Source organism: Hemibagrus wyckioides, linkage group LG08 (assembly GCF_019097595.1).
Source record: "Hemibagrus wyckioides isolate EC202008001 linkage group LG08, SWU_Hwy_1.0, whole genome shotgun sequence".
Lineage (NCBI taxonomy): Eukaryota > Metazoa > Chordata > Actinopteri > Siluriformes > Bagridae > Hemibagrus > Hemibagrus wyckioides.
In genome coordinates, this window is record NC_080717.1 from 11,347,986 (window position 1) to 11,364,858 (window position 16,873).

The 16,873-nt window shown below is 39.5% G+C and overlaps 1 protein-coding gene across 1 annotated transcript; it reads right to left on the reverse strand.

Annotated features, from left to right (window-relative positions):
- Positions 1-1,829: 1,829 nt before the first annotated feature.
- On the reverse strand, positions 1,830-6,816 carry rhogd (ras homolog gene family, member Gd). The gene is made up of 2 exons (XM_058397505.1): positions 6,692-6,816; positions 1,830-5,400 (listed from the first exon to the last, which is right to left on the reverse strand). The coding sequence occupies exon 2, from the start codon at positions 5,369-5,371 to the stop codon at positions 4,796-4,798; it is 576 nt and encodes a 191-aa protein (XP_058253488.1). The 5' UTR covers positions 5,372-5,400; positions 6,692-6,816; the 3' UTR covers positions 1,830-4,795.
- Positions 6,817-16,873: the final 10,057 nt, after the last annotated feature.

The window sequence follows — 16,873 nt, forward strand, 5'->3', positions numbered from 1 at the left end:
CAATGTGTCAGTAATGAAATATGATGTTGATGAAATGTAATTCTGTAGCACTAGTAGTGGGTTCATTTAAAATATTATCAGCAGAATTGAGGTGGCTGCATCTATATTTAGACTGACTTTTAATGACATTTAAGATGTTTCTTAAAAAAAAAAAAAAAAACAAACATTAGGCACAAAGTATTGTTTTTGGGTTATGATGCCAAAACCACTGCAGCTTTTGGTGCTGAATGGAGCAGATGTCAGTGCTACAAACTGACCCTGATTACAACTAACCACATTTTCCTTCTGAGAGAATAAGAATGGCAGTTCTGTGTCTCAGTGCTGACCTTTTACAGATACCTTGTTATGGACACATTGCGTCATTTTCTGAAAGTCTTGACATTCTCTAAAGTTTAAGCGCCATTACATTTAACTGATTTATAAGACATCAGAATTCATGTCTGTAAAATGGTGTAACTTACCCAAAATATTCCATTCATGCTTCGAAACCTAGTTATTGTGTCAGTAAATTGGCCATTGGCACCAAAATGAAATTTTCTTGCCAGTGTGTCAAAATAGCAGTCAACCCTGGGAATGTTACTGTTTGTTTGTTTTTTGGACACTGACTGCTTACTATACTGTACTATTCTATACTATATAAGGTCATTTTTATCTAGCTGAATGCTGTTGTGCATCACACTTCAGTGTTTCAGATATAGATTTTAACAGTAGTTAAACGTGTACAAATCTACACACTTGTACATACATGTACAGTGCATTTATTTTTGAAGCGATGTGTTACGTGTAAACAGAAAATTCACATTTACATTTCATACACACTGAACAGAAAACTCCACAAGGTCATAATTTAGCAGACAAATTCCCTATAGGAATTGAAGCTGTGGTTATTTTTCTTATATCAGCACATCCTGAAGTGTTTATTCATTGTATGATCATCAGCGAGGCTAGAACCTTAACACTGGGTAGGTCTGAGGCATGGTGTACCATCAGCTTCCGAGAAGGTGAACTCTTTATTGCAACTTTATTAACTTCCTATGCAACTTTCACATCACACCTATACATTTTACACCGTCTGCTGAGTAGGTAGCAGCACTGTAGCTTCTTGAAGCAGGGGCTAGCCTAGCAAAGCAAGAACTGTCTTCTTGGGGTTTTTTTTTTTGGGTGGGCCATACCAACCTGCAGCATCACTGCTTATAATGCACTGACGTTTTTTTAATCATTTTATCCGTTTATGCATACATTTAATAAAGTCTGTAAAGCAATAGTTAGAACAATAAAGTGTTTTTTACTCACCAGCCCCTCTGTTGTCTCTGCTGCAATCAAGACAGTAAACAAATGTTACAGAGAAACTGCCATGCGCAGCATTGTCCATCATGAAGGCTTTCCCATGCTGGAGACTCCTTCAATGAATTTGAAAATCTTAAAAGGATGTCTCGTTACAGAAAACGTTCACCGTATCAACCATTAAACGGTTTTATTTATTAAATAACAGTTTGTAAATCCGATTTTTTCGTAGAATTTTTATTACATTATGTGGAGCAGATGCTATATAGACCTGTGAATGAGTTGTTACCAAAGAAACATCAGATTTGAATGACAGCCAATACAATTCTCAGAGCCTCTGCTGCTAACCCACAATGAATTCAATAATAAAACATTGCAGCAGTACAGAGAAAATAACATCTACAGAGTATCTAAAAAAATGTGAAACACAGTGTCATATGGTTCCTTTTCCAGCACTCTAGTTAAAAGATTTTTCTTTCTTTATGTCACAGGTTTCACATTCATCATTAGAAAATGATCCGATATCATGATCAGAAAATCGCATGGCCAGTTCTTTTCGTTTATTTGTCTTTTTCATCATAACAGTATCATTCCAGTTCGAGTCACAGTAATGTAAGTACAGCACAGAAACCAGATTGCTTCCTTTGACACAGAAGGCTGCAATGGTGTGTGCAAGGGAGTGAGGTGTTGATATTGTTTTGCTGCAGCAGCTGATGCACGTCAGCACCTTTGATGTGGCTTTTTGCATGAGAGCAGCGGAAACCTGTTTAAATAACGACACAAGCTTCTGCACTTAGTCACAGCGACCCAAAAAAATAAAAACCTAATGCCACCCAGCTTACTGATCAGTTTCCTCTTTCCGTTTTGGTAGGCAATCGTTTCCATTTGGACTCCTGACTTGTAACTTAGTAATCTTTCCTGTGAGCTCTACAGAAACAGAAGCGTAAGGGGGGAAAAAACCCACAATGAACTGTAAATTATAGTTTTATTTAGCATAATTTAAAGTCATTACACTGTTAGTTCATTTATACAAATGTTTGTTATAAAAATGACAATTTTGAAGAAAAAAAAAATCAAGTTCCCAGTGTATAAATGCAGTACCATACACCAAAGCAGGCAGACCAACATAGAATTGATGCATCCACGGTTTTCTGAGGGTTTTTTCCTCACTGACAAAACCAGAACCGTTCAATGGATTTTGCATTGTGGAATTCATTTCAATAAAGATTAGATTAAAGGCAATAATAAGAAATGGCTTGGATGGTTATTATGCTTAGAGTAGAATAGAACAGGTCCGCTGTCTCAATGTGCTCTCAGTCTGATATCTTTGTATCCAAAGGCACTCTTTGGCTGAGTATTGTAGTCAAAAATTTAAAAATATATATATAAAATTAAAAGCTATTAGCATTCGAGAAGCCTGACTAACTCAGAGACACAGCAAGTAAGCCTTGATACGTAGAGAAATGTGCAACCCTTTCAGCACGCACAAAACAAACAAAAAATAATCCAAGTACCACTTCACTTTTGAAACCAAGCTACTGTTCAGCGATGTCAGTTTTGCATCAGCCACAAACCCAAGATGGCGATTACATGTGCAGGCGCTGTAACATGATAAAGTTGCAACCACATGGTATTTATAATAACTGTTGTTGAGATACAAAAAAAAAAAAAAAAAAAAAAAAAGGAATAAAGCTTCACTCATGCATAGGCTTATGTAATGCAATTTGTCAAAAAAATAAAATATTGGTCAACCGCTAATTAAACTTTTTAAGCACATAACACGTTGGAAAGAAAAAGAAAAAAAAAAAGAAAGAAACTAAACCAGACAATAGGAATTCATTCACAAGTACAGTTGATCAATCTGTGATTTTTGGCTTTATATGGCAGTCTCAGTGAAGCTCGTCCTTACAGAGCACACATAACGAGTACTTCAGACTGTGAAAACCACTGCAGTTGTATACGTGTATTTTTTCGCGAAGCAGAAACTGAATCTAGACGTTTGTATTGTATTCTAATACACATCTAGCTTTACACAAACACAGTAGCAAGTGCTCTGTATCGTTTACAGGGAAGTGAAAAACATGAATATGGACTGAAATGTCAATTATCAGTCAGTAACAACAAAAAAAAAAAGTGACATTATGATATCATGCTAGTTGTGATCGCTTTTGTAAGCTCTAAAGACATTCGGAGACATTCCTTTTTCTCCAAATGTAAGCATGCATGAAATGAGCTTGGTGTATTTGACTAATGCCTGTAGAAGGGAATACATGCTCTCATCGATACCTGCCAGGGCTAAGCACTGACTCACTGTGAAAAGCTGTGATTAAGAATGAATCACTGAGAGTTAAGAATGATGCAGCCACACAAGCCTGGCACTAAACCTTCGAGTACAGAGGACAAACGCTCTATTTACTTTTATTGCTTCGCTGTACAGAGCACTGAAATGTGTGCTCACTTGTTCACAGGATTCAATTCCTAAATGAAGCGACTCTTTGAGTCAATTCAGTTGTGAGGCTTCAGACGATTCACAGGAAAAGGCGGGATTACGGATCAAATCCAGAAACAAGTCAGGCACTTGGAATTAAATTGGTGAGGCATTGCTAGACACAAAAGCATCAGAAAGGCATCTACATTATGTGGGACCAGAGGGAAGACAAAATAGGAAGTGTGGGCTGCAGGCATACAAGGATCTGATAGCACTACAGTCATTTTTACGAGACATGACTTGTAAAAAAATCTTAAACTGTTTGTTATGTAGCCACTGTATTAGGCTGCAGACTTTTGTTTCATCTAAAGATGGTGTGTGTATAAGGCATATACGTGTCAATATAATGGCACACCTTTCTAACACCTCATTTCACAGAAACAAACAAACGAAAAAAAAAGAATATGACATCTTGGGTAATAGTAAAATACAATGAATATCTAAAGAGGTTTCTGCTTTTTCATTCTCAGGTGTTAAGCTCTCTACATGTGTATAAGTATGACATATCACACCTCACATTTTTTTTTTGTGTCAGGAAAGGATCTGAGCTACTGCTAGGCACAAAAAGGACAAAACTTCAGGCAGTAGAGAAGAGTTACTTCTCTCCTCAGACACTGCTCGAGTAAACAATCCCACCGTCCTCGAGCACTGGGTGAACACAGGTCAGACGGTTAGGTAACTTTGTTTCTGTATTGCTTTGTTTCATTCTTAAAATATTGCCATGTATCTTGAAATTCCATTTTAAACCATGAGGTAAGTGCGAGAGATCTTGACAACCACAGCGTTCCAAGGAGACTAAGGAGGCCAAAAGGGAAAGTGGTTCTGAAATGAACAGGTGTTTCTTCAGTTCTAGTAAAGAGTGCATACTTTGGTGACTGTAGAAGAAATAATTCAGGGAGCCAAAAACAATACCTAGAGTGGTTAAAAACACGAGTGAGGAAGAAGAGATGGCTATCAACACCAGGATCATCTGTCTGTCCTCTGAGCTCTCCGAGTCCATTTCCGTCAGTCCCCTAGGCCAAACTACAAGAGGACGCATTTTTTGGAATTCTTTTTGGTGACAGGGTAGAGAACAGCGCGCACGGCCTCAGCAAAAACTTCCCTGACGCCTTCTTGTAGCAGAGCAGAGCACTCCAAATACTTCACCGCGTTGATCTGCTTTGCCAGCGCTGTGCCCTGCTGCTGTGTGGTGGGCACCAGGTTCTGCTCCTTTAGCTTCTTAATGGTCTCGGAATCGTTGCGCAGATCGCGCTTGGTCCCCACAAGCAGCATAGGCACACTGGGGCAGTGGTGTGACACCTCAGGGAACCACTTATGTCGAACGTTGGCGTATGACGACGGGCTGCCGATGGAAAAGCAGATAATGAACACGTTGGTCTGAGGGTAGGAGAGTGTGCGCAGCCGGTCGTACTCCTCCTGACCCGCTGTGTCCCACAGGTTCAGGCTCACCGTGCGTCCATCAACACTCATCTGGGCACTGTAGTTGTCGAACACAGTGGGGATGTACTCCTCGGGGAAGGCATTGGTGGTGTACGAGATGAGAAGGCACGTCTTCCCCACCGCTCCATCGCCAACAACGACGCACTTTATCGTCTGCATCCTTCTTTAGGCCACACAGCCAGGGACACCTACAGTGCAGAAAACCCAAGTCAGTCAAGACTTCTGATGAATTAGTGGGAACATGAATTAGTAGGGTACATGAAGATTAAAAACGCTTGTAAATCTTCTTAATGTTTGAATTGTGACCAGCATGGAACATTTTTACGTGAGAAAATAACATTGCATAATAATTCAAGTGGTATATACACCAGCAACGTGAAGATAAACACTAGCAGAGACGATTAACACAATTTCTCAATGTTCACATCGACAAGCAGTGCTTTCATTTCCACCAATTACATTTTATAATTCAAATGAATGTTTATCCGACATGTTTTATTTTAAGGTGGGCTTTGATTTCATCTTTAAAGCTTAATCCAAATACAAAAGCCGGCTTATTCTTTTACAGTCACGTTTACAAGAACTACTCCATTGATGGCTTCAGTTTTTGGGAAACTGACCAAATACAATTTACTGTGAATTACAAGTACGGAAAAAATGAAAGTGAATTTAATCGCTTTTTTTAAAGATTTTTCACCAAAGTAGCCACAAAAGATTTACGAAACTAACTTTGCAAAGAAAAAGATAAATATTCCATAAATAACACTAGACTTGGATTGTTTTCGTAGCCATGGGCGGAAGGAAGTTCAGGCAGCTACTGACTACTGAATCCCAGAAGCTAGGCTAGCTTTTAACCGGCTAACGGTACACAACTAGCCTGCTAACAAACGAGCTAAATCAGACGAGTGGCTAACAAATGTAAGATGAATAAACAAAAACAAACGCTACATACACCTTGGAGTCTGTACAACACCACTGCCACTATCCGCGTTGATACATCACTAATCACACAAGCCTGGGCCAGAGTTAGCTAACGCAGCGTTAGCGCGGCTGCTAGCCCTGCCCAGCTAATTCATTTCCGCTTCCTTTGCAATTCAAAGCTGTTTAGCTAAGTATTAATAACAACAATATACATAATTGCTATAGAGGAGACACATTCCTGTCGTGTGTTATAATAGAAAGTTTCATCAAAACATGCGCACTAACACTTCACTAGACCTAACCTCCATCTAAACCTGCTCTTAATAACAGGATTAAGGTTTTCCCAGCTACACCTAGCCAGCTAAGGGTAGCTCCCAGGCTAATTACCGAGCTATTTTGTTGTTTTTCTGAAATTTAAAGTCGGTTTCAAACAGTGTCACAAGTTGTCTATATAAATAAACAATCACTTTATTTAACAGCCAGTACTCTACTGAATCTGACCGAACCTCCTTCAGACTGGTCTTTAGTTTGGGTAAAAGTTTAAATGAAGTATCTCACCGCCTCAGAGATCCTCCCGCGCCCAGCTCTAACGCCGCTCAAGACTGAACACAGGAACACAGCGACACGCTGACTAGCGTCGCCGCAGCTCCTTCACAATAAAAGTCCACTTTTCACGTCAGTGTAGGGCTCAAAGGTTCACTGTTTTTATGCTGTCTAGTAACCGGGTGTGGCAAAATGCAATTTAGATAACCGTTTGTGTGATTTAGTTCAACAGAATGTGTACACGATATTGCCAAAAGTTTTGGGACACCCCTCCAAGTCATTGAGTTCAGGTGTTGTTTTTCAGGGGGTGGGCTCGGCCTCTTAGTTCCAGTGAAAGGAACTCTTAATGCTTCAGCATACCAAGACATTTTGGACAATTTCATGATAATTGTGGGAGCAGTTTGGGGATGACCCCTTCTTGTTCCAACATGACTGCACACCAGTGCACAAAGCAAGGTCCATAAAGACATGGATGAGAGAGTTTGATGTGAAGCTTGACTGGCCTGCACAGAGTCCTGACCTCAAACCAGTAGAACAGCTTTAGGATGCATTAGAGCGGAGACTGCGAGCCAGGCCTTCTCGTCCAACATTAGTGCCTGACCTCACAAATGCTCTTCTAGTGGAATCGTCAAAAATTCCCATAAACACACTCCTAAACCTTGTGGAAAACCTTCCCAGAAGAGTTGAAGCTGTTATAGCTGCAAAGGGTGGGCCAACTACATATTAAATTCATGTGCATGTAAAGGCAGAAGTCCCAGTTTTTACCTCGCTTACAGTCTCCACTCTAATTAATCCCAAAGGTATTCTATTAGGTTGAGGTCAGGACTCATTCATGTCTTTATGGACCTTGCTTTGTGCACTGGTGTGCAGTCATGTTGGAACAGGAAGGGGTCATCCTCAAACTGTTCCCACAAAGTTGGGAGCATGAAATTGCCCAAAATATCTTGGTATGCTGAAGCATTAATAGTTCCTTTCACTGGAACTAAAGGGCCGAACCCAACCCCTGAAAAACAGCACTTGAATTCAATGATTTGGAGGGGTGTCCCAAAACTTTTGGCAATATAGTGTACACCAACAGCTTTGCATAAATCCTGATGGAGATTTAGGTTTCTAATGAGTGGCTATAGAAAAGATGCTGTTAAAATGTCTTACTCGATTTTTATAACCTTATTGGAACTTTACTGGAAATGACTTGTTATTGGAAAGTTATTTGAAATTACAAAGGGTGCCATTCAAAATCCTAAAAGATTTTTTTCTAAAGTTAGAGTAAACAGGTAGAAGGTTTTTTTTTTAACAGATAGTGTGTTTTATTCAACTATTATCTCATAAATATTTAGAATGTATTGACAATAAACCAATTAGAACAGTATGCATTTGTTGATTTGTCATTTATGTTTCATCAATCCATTATCAGTGCTTTAGCAACTACTGCACTAATACTGTGTTCAAAATAACATACTGTATGTGGCATGAATATAAAGAGTACAGGGGTTGGACAATGAAACTGAAACACTGGCCAATTTAGTGTTGGAGTTTTCATGGCTAAATTTGACCAGCCTGGTGGCCAAACTTCATTGATTGCACATTCCACCAGTAAGAGCAGAGTGTGAAGGTTTAATTAGCAGAGTAATAGCACAGTTTTGCTTAAAATATTGCAATGCACACATTATGGGTGACATATCAGAGTTCAAAAGAGGACAAATTGTTGGTGCACGTCTCGCTGGCGCATCTGTGACTAAGACAGCAAGTCTTTGTGATGTATCAAGAGCCACGGTATCCAGGGTAATGTCAGCATACCACCAAGAAGGACGGACCACATCCAACAGGAATAACTGTGGACGCAAGAAGAAGCTGTCTGAAAGGGATGTCTGGGTGCTAACCCGGATTGTATCCAAAAAACATAAAACCACAGCTGCCCAACTCTCCTGTTTCCACCAAAACTGTCTGTCGGGAGCTCCACAGGGTCAATGTACATGGCCAGGCTGCTATAGCCAAATCTTTGGTCACTCGTGCCAATGCCAAAGGTCGGTTTCAATGGTGCCAGCAGCGAAAATCTTGGGCTGTGGACAATGTGAAACATGTATTGTTCTCTGATGAGTCCACCTTCACTGTCTTTCCCACATCCAGGAGAGTTACGGTGTGGAGAAGCCCCAAAGAAGCGTACCACCCAGACTGTTGCATGCCCAGAGTGAAGCATGGGGTGGATCAGTGATGGTTTGAGCTGCAATATCATGGCATTCCCTAGGCCCAATACTTGTGCTAGATGGGCGCGTCACTGCCAAGGACTACCGAACCATTCTGGAGGACCATGTGCACCCAATGGTTCAAACATTGTATCATGAAGGCGGTGCTGTGTATCAGGATGATAATGCACCAATACACACAGCAAGACTGGTGACAGAGTGGTTTGATGAACATGAAAGTGAAGTTGAACATCTCCCATGGCCTGCACAGTCACCAGATCTAAATATTATTGAGCCACTTTGGGGTGTTTTGGAGGAGCGAGTCAGGAAACGTTTTCCTCCACCAGCATCACGTAGTGACCTGGCCACTATTCTGCAAGAAGAATGGCTCAAAATCCCTCTGGCCACTGTGCAGGACTTGTATCTGTCATTCCCGAGACGAATTGATGCTGTACTGGCCGCAAAAGGAGGCCCTACACCATACTAATGAATTATTGTGGTCTAAAACCAGGCGTTTCAGTTTCATTGTCCAACCCCTGTAGTTTAGTAGTACGATATTTTGAACATAGCATAAGTAATCACATATGTAGGTTTTGCCATTTCCTTTTTTAAATTTATTTAAATTTATTTTTTAATGTTTTTCATTATTTTATTTAAGAATTCAAGAATCAAGATTTTTATTTGTTGTATACACAGTTATATACAGTACACAACTTGCAGTGAAATGAAAATCTGGTCCCTCCTCCGAGACTGTGCATGTAAATGAACTAGATTTAAGAACTAGTGTATATCCCTTTTATCACTGCTGCAGCTCACTGCAATAGAGACAAGTCATTAGTATAATTCAATACAACTGTTTGCCCACAATTCCCAAACCGGCACTTGACAACGCCCCTACCTCCAAATACAGTAGTGTCCCATTTTATGTCGATTCCAACATTACGTCGCTCATCCTTAAATATTAAATTGAAAAATTAAATCCAATTTACGGCGCTAACAATGACAAATGGCTAATAATAATATTAATTATAACACTTTTAGGGGTTTATAGGTATATTTGGGCAGGTTGTAAGTACTTGGTCATCTATTGTGTCATAGTTTCATTATAGGGAATCTATACAGCACTTTATAGGGGCATTTCTGACCTACGGCAAAAATCAACTTACGTCGCGTCTCTTGGAACCAATTAACAACGTAGGGCGGGGTAATTAAATAAATGTGCAATATGCTAACATGCTACATAAGGTAGCATGATGTTCCTGAAGCATTAAGAGTTCCTTTCACTGGAACTAAAGGGTCAAGCCCAACCCCTATATAGAATAGCTGAATTCTGTATACGCTAGATTTTATATGGATTTCATGGATGTAAGGTTTTTTTTTTGTTTTAACATTTGTTGGCTTGCTGTGCTTTGAAAGTTGAGAGGAATGCATTGTGGGAGAGGAATCAAATAAATAAAGCAGCATGACATTTACACATATTCAATTGGTGCATTTATTCAAAATGACAACAAGGACACAACAGTTAAAGAAATGGGCTGACAAGAAACATGGACATAATAGCTGGATCAAAAAGAGGGAGAGTGCTACAGCGAAGCCAACACACCCAAACCTACACACACTTTCATGCAGAAAAATGTTTAGCAGTGTAAGCAGCTAAAGAAAGAAAGAAAGAAAGAAAGAAAGAAAGAAAGAACCCAGTTGGTTTCTCTGCAGGGTACAAACCACTACACACACATTAACACAGAAAGGACGATAACTAAGCCTGAGCCTGAATTAGAAAAACATCTAAAGGCCATAAAGCCATATTAATAATTAACACTGCTCACTTACCAAATATAACTCCAATATAGCCTACAAAATACAAACCACTGTTTAACAAGGAATTTCATTTATTTGGATATAAAAAAAATCCTGGATTGACATTTGAAAATTGACCAGTTCAGTTAAACAAAAATAAAAAATACAGTACAACAAACTTATAGTTCTCATGGGAGTCACAATGCATATGTGTCTCTTTTCGTATCCCTTTCCCTAAGTTGCTAACCCTTGTAGCTAGTTAGCAAGTCATGTGAATCTTAGCTTTTGACAATTTTAAAATTAATTATGTAGTAGCTTTTTTAAATTAATTTAAATTAGCTACAAATAAATTTTATTAGCTTACTTTGTCAGCCAAAGTAGCCAATCGTGCTAATATGTTGTGACCTAATGTTACATAGCTGTATGCTTCTATTTGTTTCCACAACCGATACTGAAAACTAGCTGTGATTTTTGCTGCTGTTGCTAACTATTTTCATATGTCAATGCCACACAGTAAAAGGTTAGATCAGAAACACTTGTAACCCAGTTAAATGTAGCTGAATTAATTTGCTTTGCTACGGAGATTATACATTTCTGCATATCATAGGTAATGTAAATATATTGTAAATACTCATTGTAAATAAATTGATTAATAAAAATTCATAGAGTCAGATGCAAGTGTAAAAGTCTTTAATAATTAACAGGTAAAAACAAACTCAAGACACGAAAAGAACCCAAAACTAAAAACTCTAAAAGAAAATACTACGGCAAGACAGGGTAAGGAACTTACCATAAACACATAAGCTATTCACAGTACAAACAATCCAACATAACAATAACCTTACAACATATAATGCATAGCAACTCAGCAGAGAAAACACAGAACTTCAACTGCACAATCACAGGAAGTGAGGCAGACAACATAGGAAGAAGCTGAGAGGTTCTGCTCAATATATTTTTGGAAAAAGGACGACAGTTTCCGTCCCACTGTAGAAAACAGAATTAGATCCTAAAAGCCCCCCCCACTTTTTGCAACAAACAAAAAGTGTTTGTTGCACTTATCAGAGGTTATGCAGTCACAAGACAATGTGTACTTCCATGTTCCCATCAACACAGAGCACAGGTGCTTCTTGATATTTCACTTAGTTACATTTATGGCATTTGGCAGACGCCCTTATTTACATTTTTTATCTTACTTTATACAAGTGAGCAATTGAACTAACAACCTTCTGATCAGTAGTCCAACACCTTAACCATTAAGCTACCACATCCCCCATGAGTTTGTGGGACCTGTGTAACAGTTCAAAGTTCTTGCCTTAAGGCATTCTTAAGATAAATGCAGCTTCTATTGTTATCTCTAATGGCAGAGATATAAGGGTTCTCACATTGTTATAATAATAAGTTTAATAATTCTCTAGGCCTCCACCAGCGAGCAGGCCATGTGAGACGCCAGTTGGCTCCTTGCACAAATCTTGAAGCTTGGTCAGAGAATGACCGTGTATAACACCTCCCTAACTCGAAGGCAGATCATTTTATTGGCATACAACCCAGATGATCATGACTCCTCTGTCTGTTCCATGCAATTGTTCTGCTGTCTAGACGGTGCATACATTCAGGAGATTCCTGTAAGAAGTGGTGCAGCAGATCTGGGTAAAGTTTGGCCAGGTGCAGGTGATCCTCTTTTACAAACAAGGTAAGCGTTGTCTCTGACAAAGCCAAATGGCTCTGTCTCACATTTTCCCATATTTTCACTAGTGAGGGGGAAGCCCTGCTGATTGTATCACTAGATGGATTTATAGTCACTGATGAATGGAAAGGTGCAGCATCCCTGGGAAGGCTATCTGCACCTGACAAGCCTGATAATAAACAATGCAGAAGGTACGGGTGATGGTGCAAAACCCCCAACTTTCAGGTTTCATTTAACCAGTTGCAATTGCTATAATAATAATACTTATAATAATAATAATAAAAATAATAAAAATAATAATAATAATAATAATAATAATAATAAGGCATGTAGCTAAACAAACCAGGAAACATGCTAAACAGTCTCAAAACTGAAGCATTTTAACACGTTTTGGGATTTTTATGTTGGCCTATTATACCACATTGATTTATCAAGAGTTACAATACATTGCACATTTTAGCTGTTTATAATTACACTTAATGTTAACATCAGTGAGACTCAAGTCCTCAGCACAGAGGAGTTTCCTGTAATGTGGTAACAGAAACAAACCCCTTTGTCTGGAAACCTACTGATACTCGTTCCACAATGTTAAATAAATGTCTCCTAATGCAAATCTTACACACCACATCAATAATTATATGCTTTTCTTTGTTATTTAACAATGTTTTTATTCTGTTTATTATTAGACTTATGAAGGGGCCAGCATATACACGTCTCTGTGAACAAGCTGTTATTGGAGCAATATTTAGAACAAGCACACTAATGTACATCATTTATGTTACAGTCATAAATATTCAGATCCACACTTCTATAAAACATTAATAAACACATTCTAACAAGTGGTTCCAGTGTGCTGCCCAGTGGCGATTGTGTTAGCCTTTTTCCAGGGAATGCTAAATAGCAAATCTCCATCTATGCTAATGGCCATAGAGCTCATAAGCTTATATGATCATTTTTGAAAGTATCTAAATGGTTCCATTTACCATACTCCCCCATGAGCTGAGCATGGGTTGAAGTCCCTTATGTTCTCTGAACTCATGTATAATTGATAACAGTCTCTCTTCTGGTTGTGAAAGAATAGGAAGGTCAGGAGAATTGTGTCCACTGGCATGCTTTGGTGGCTAGATGAATTTAGACCGACCTTATCGTCAAATTCTGGGTTCATGTCTAAGGTCATTTAACTCATGTTTGTGAACCAGGTGAATGAACTTCTACTACCTACAGAACATGTCCTTCTGTGGTTATTCCAGGCAATACAGAACTATTTTAAGTGCATGGCGAGTTCACTGGACCATTTATTTTACTGACATGGGGCACATATAATGCTTGTCTGTCCATTATAGTGTCAACTGGCTGACAGACATTATCACCACAGCATAGAAACAGCCTGGATACACAACCCTTTCTGCACCATTCCATTCCACAAGACTATTTCATCCTCCTTTTTATTACTAAGATGTATTTCACTCCAGGAGATCTGATCCACAGCTTTTACTGTGTAGCTTATTTTTGATTGTTCATTATCAATATCATTATCACCTTTCCTGATGTGAGTGTGGTGATCTTTAAAACCCACTCGGCCATAGGTGAATCAGTTCCTAATCTTATGGCATCTGGTTGTTAAGTGCTGCCCCTGCTGGTTAGGTTGGGTGAAATAGAATGCTTGTTCCAAATATAACTGTGGTTCTTTGAACACCAAATAGCCACATAATTTCCCTGGCATTTAATTTTTTTTAGCTGCAAATAATTTCACAAACTATATAATTTGTAATATTTATTAATATTATTTATTTTTATTTTATTTATTAATATTTTAATATTTTCCCCAATATAACCTATTATGGTTTATTTTGTGTAGATTCATGATATATAATTAAAATAAATGAATTTCATATTTTGGATGCAAGTATCTAAAAAAAAACAAGGAAAAATATAATATAATCATATAAAAAACATATAACATGAACAGACACAATTTCTTGTATACAGTGTCTCACAAAAATGAGTACACCCCTCACATTTTGGTAAATATTTTATTATATCTTTTCATGTGACAACACTGAAGAAATGACACTCTGCTACAATGTAAAGTAGTGAGTGTACAGCCTGTATAACAGTGTAAATTTGCTGTCCCCTCAAAATAACTCAACACACAGCCATTAATGTCTAAACCATTGGCAACAAAAGTGAGTACACCCCTAAGTGGAAATGTCCAAATTGGGCCCAATTAGCCATTTACCCTCCTGTCATGTGACTCGTTAGTGTTACAAGGTCTCAGGTGTGAATGGGGAGCAGGTGTGTTAAATTTGGTGTTATCGCTCTCACACTCTCTCATACTGGTCACTGGAAGTTCAACATGGCACCTCATGGCAAAGAACTCTCTGAGGATCTGAAAAAAAGAATTGTTGCTCTACATAAAGATGGCCTAGGCTATATGAAGATTGCCAAGACCCTGAAACTGAGCTGCAGCACGGTGGGCAAGACCATACCGTGGTTTTACAAATCAGGTTCCACTCAGAACAGGCCTCGCCATGGTCCACCAAAGAAGTTGAGTGCACGTGCTCAGAGTCATATCCGGAGGTTGTCTTTAGGAAATAGAATTGAAGGTTGAAGGGGTGGGGGGTCAGCCTGTCAGTGCTCAGACCATACACCACACACTGCATCAAATTGGTCTGCATGGCCTTCGTCCCAGAAGGAAGCCTCTACTAAAGATGATGCACAAGAAAGCCTGCATACAGTTTGCAAACAGACTAAGGACATGGATTACTAGAACCATGTCCTGTGGTCCGATGAGACCAAGATAAACTTATTTGGTTCAGATGGTGTCAAGCGTGTGTGGCAGCAACCAGGTGAGGAGTACAAAGACAAGTGTGTCTTGCCTACAGTCAAGCATGGTGGTGGGAGTGTCATGGTCTGGGCCTGCAGCACTGGGGAGCTACAGTTCATTGAGGGAACCATGAATGCCAACATGTACTGTAACATACAGCAGAGCATGATTCGATTCGATTCGATTCGATTCGATTCGATTCAACTTTATTGTCACTGCACATGTAGGTACAAGGCAATGAAATACAGTTAGCATCTAACCAGAAGTGCATTTTCGCAGTGCAAATAATTAGCATATATAATCAGTATATAAACAAATAAATAATTTGCATATATAAACACTATATAAAAATATATAAATATTTTGAATATACACTATATTGCCAAAAGTATTCGCTCACCTGCCTTGACTCGCATATGAACTTAAGTGACATCCCATTCGTAATCCATAGGGTTCAATATGACGTCGGTCCACCCTTTGCAGCTATAACAGCTTCAACTCTTCTGGGAAGGCTGTCCACAAGGTTTAGGAGTGTGTTTATGGGAATTTTTGACCATTCTTCCAGAAGCGCATTTGTGAGGTCACACACTGATGTTGGACGAGAAGGCCTGGCTCTCAGTCTCCGCTCTAATTCATCCCAAGGTGTTCTATCGGGTTGAGGTCAGAACTCTGTGCAGGCCAGTCAAGTTCATCCACACCAGACTCTGTCATCCATGTCTTTATGGACCTTCATGTTGGAAGAAGAAGGGGCCAGCTCCAAACTGTTCCCACAAAGTTGGGAGCATGGAATTGTCCAAAATGTCTTGGTATGCTGAAGCATTCAGAGTTCCTTTCACTGGAACTAAGGGGCCAAGCCCAGCTCCTGAAAAACAACCCCACACCATAATCCCCCCTCCACCAAACTTTACACTTGGCACAATGCAGTCAGACAAGTACCGTTCTCCTGGCAACCGCCAAACCCAGACTCGTCCATCGGATTGCCAGATGGAGAAGCGCGATTCGTCACTCCAGAGAATGCGTCTCCACTGCTCTAGAGTCCAGTGGCGGCGTGCTTTACACCACTGCATCCGACGCTTTGCATTGCACTTGGTGATGTATGGCTTGGATGCAGCTGCTCGGCCATGGAAACCCATTCCATGAAGCTCTCTGCGCACTGTTCTTGAGCTAATCTGAAGGCCACATGAAGTTTGGAGGTCTGTAGCGATTGACTCTGCAGAAAGTTGGCGACCTCTTCGCACTATGCGCCTCAGCATCTGCTGACCCCGCTCCGTCAGTTTACGTGGCCTACCACTTCGTGGCTGAGTTGCTGTCATTCCCAAACACTTCCACGTTCTTATAATACAGCTGACAGTTGACTGTGGAATATTTAGGAGCGAGGAAATTTCACGACTGGATTTGTTGCACAGGAGGCATCCTATCACAGTTCCACGCTGGAATTCACTGAGCTCCTGAGAGCAACCCATTCTTTCACAAATGTTTGTAAAAACAGTCTGCATGCCTAGGTGCTTGATTTTATACACCTGTGGCCATGGAAGTGATTGGAACACCTGATTCTGATTATTTGGATGGGTGAGCGAATACTTTTGGCAATATAGTGTATATAAACAGTATACAGAGGGAGGTAAATACAATGAGTGCAAATGAGCAAATGATTATAGGTGGTGCAATAAAGAAGGTATTGTATACCATGAAAATAATTTGCA

Coding starts and splice junctions, on each gene's coding strand:
- rhogd (XM_058397505.1), bottom strand. CDS start 5,371: ATGCAGACGATAAAGTGCGTCGTTGTTGGCGATGGAGCGGTGGGGAAG.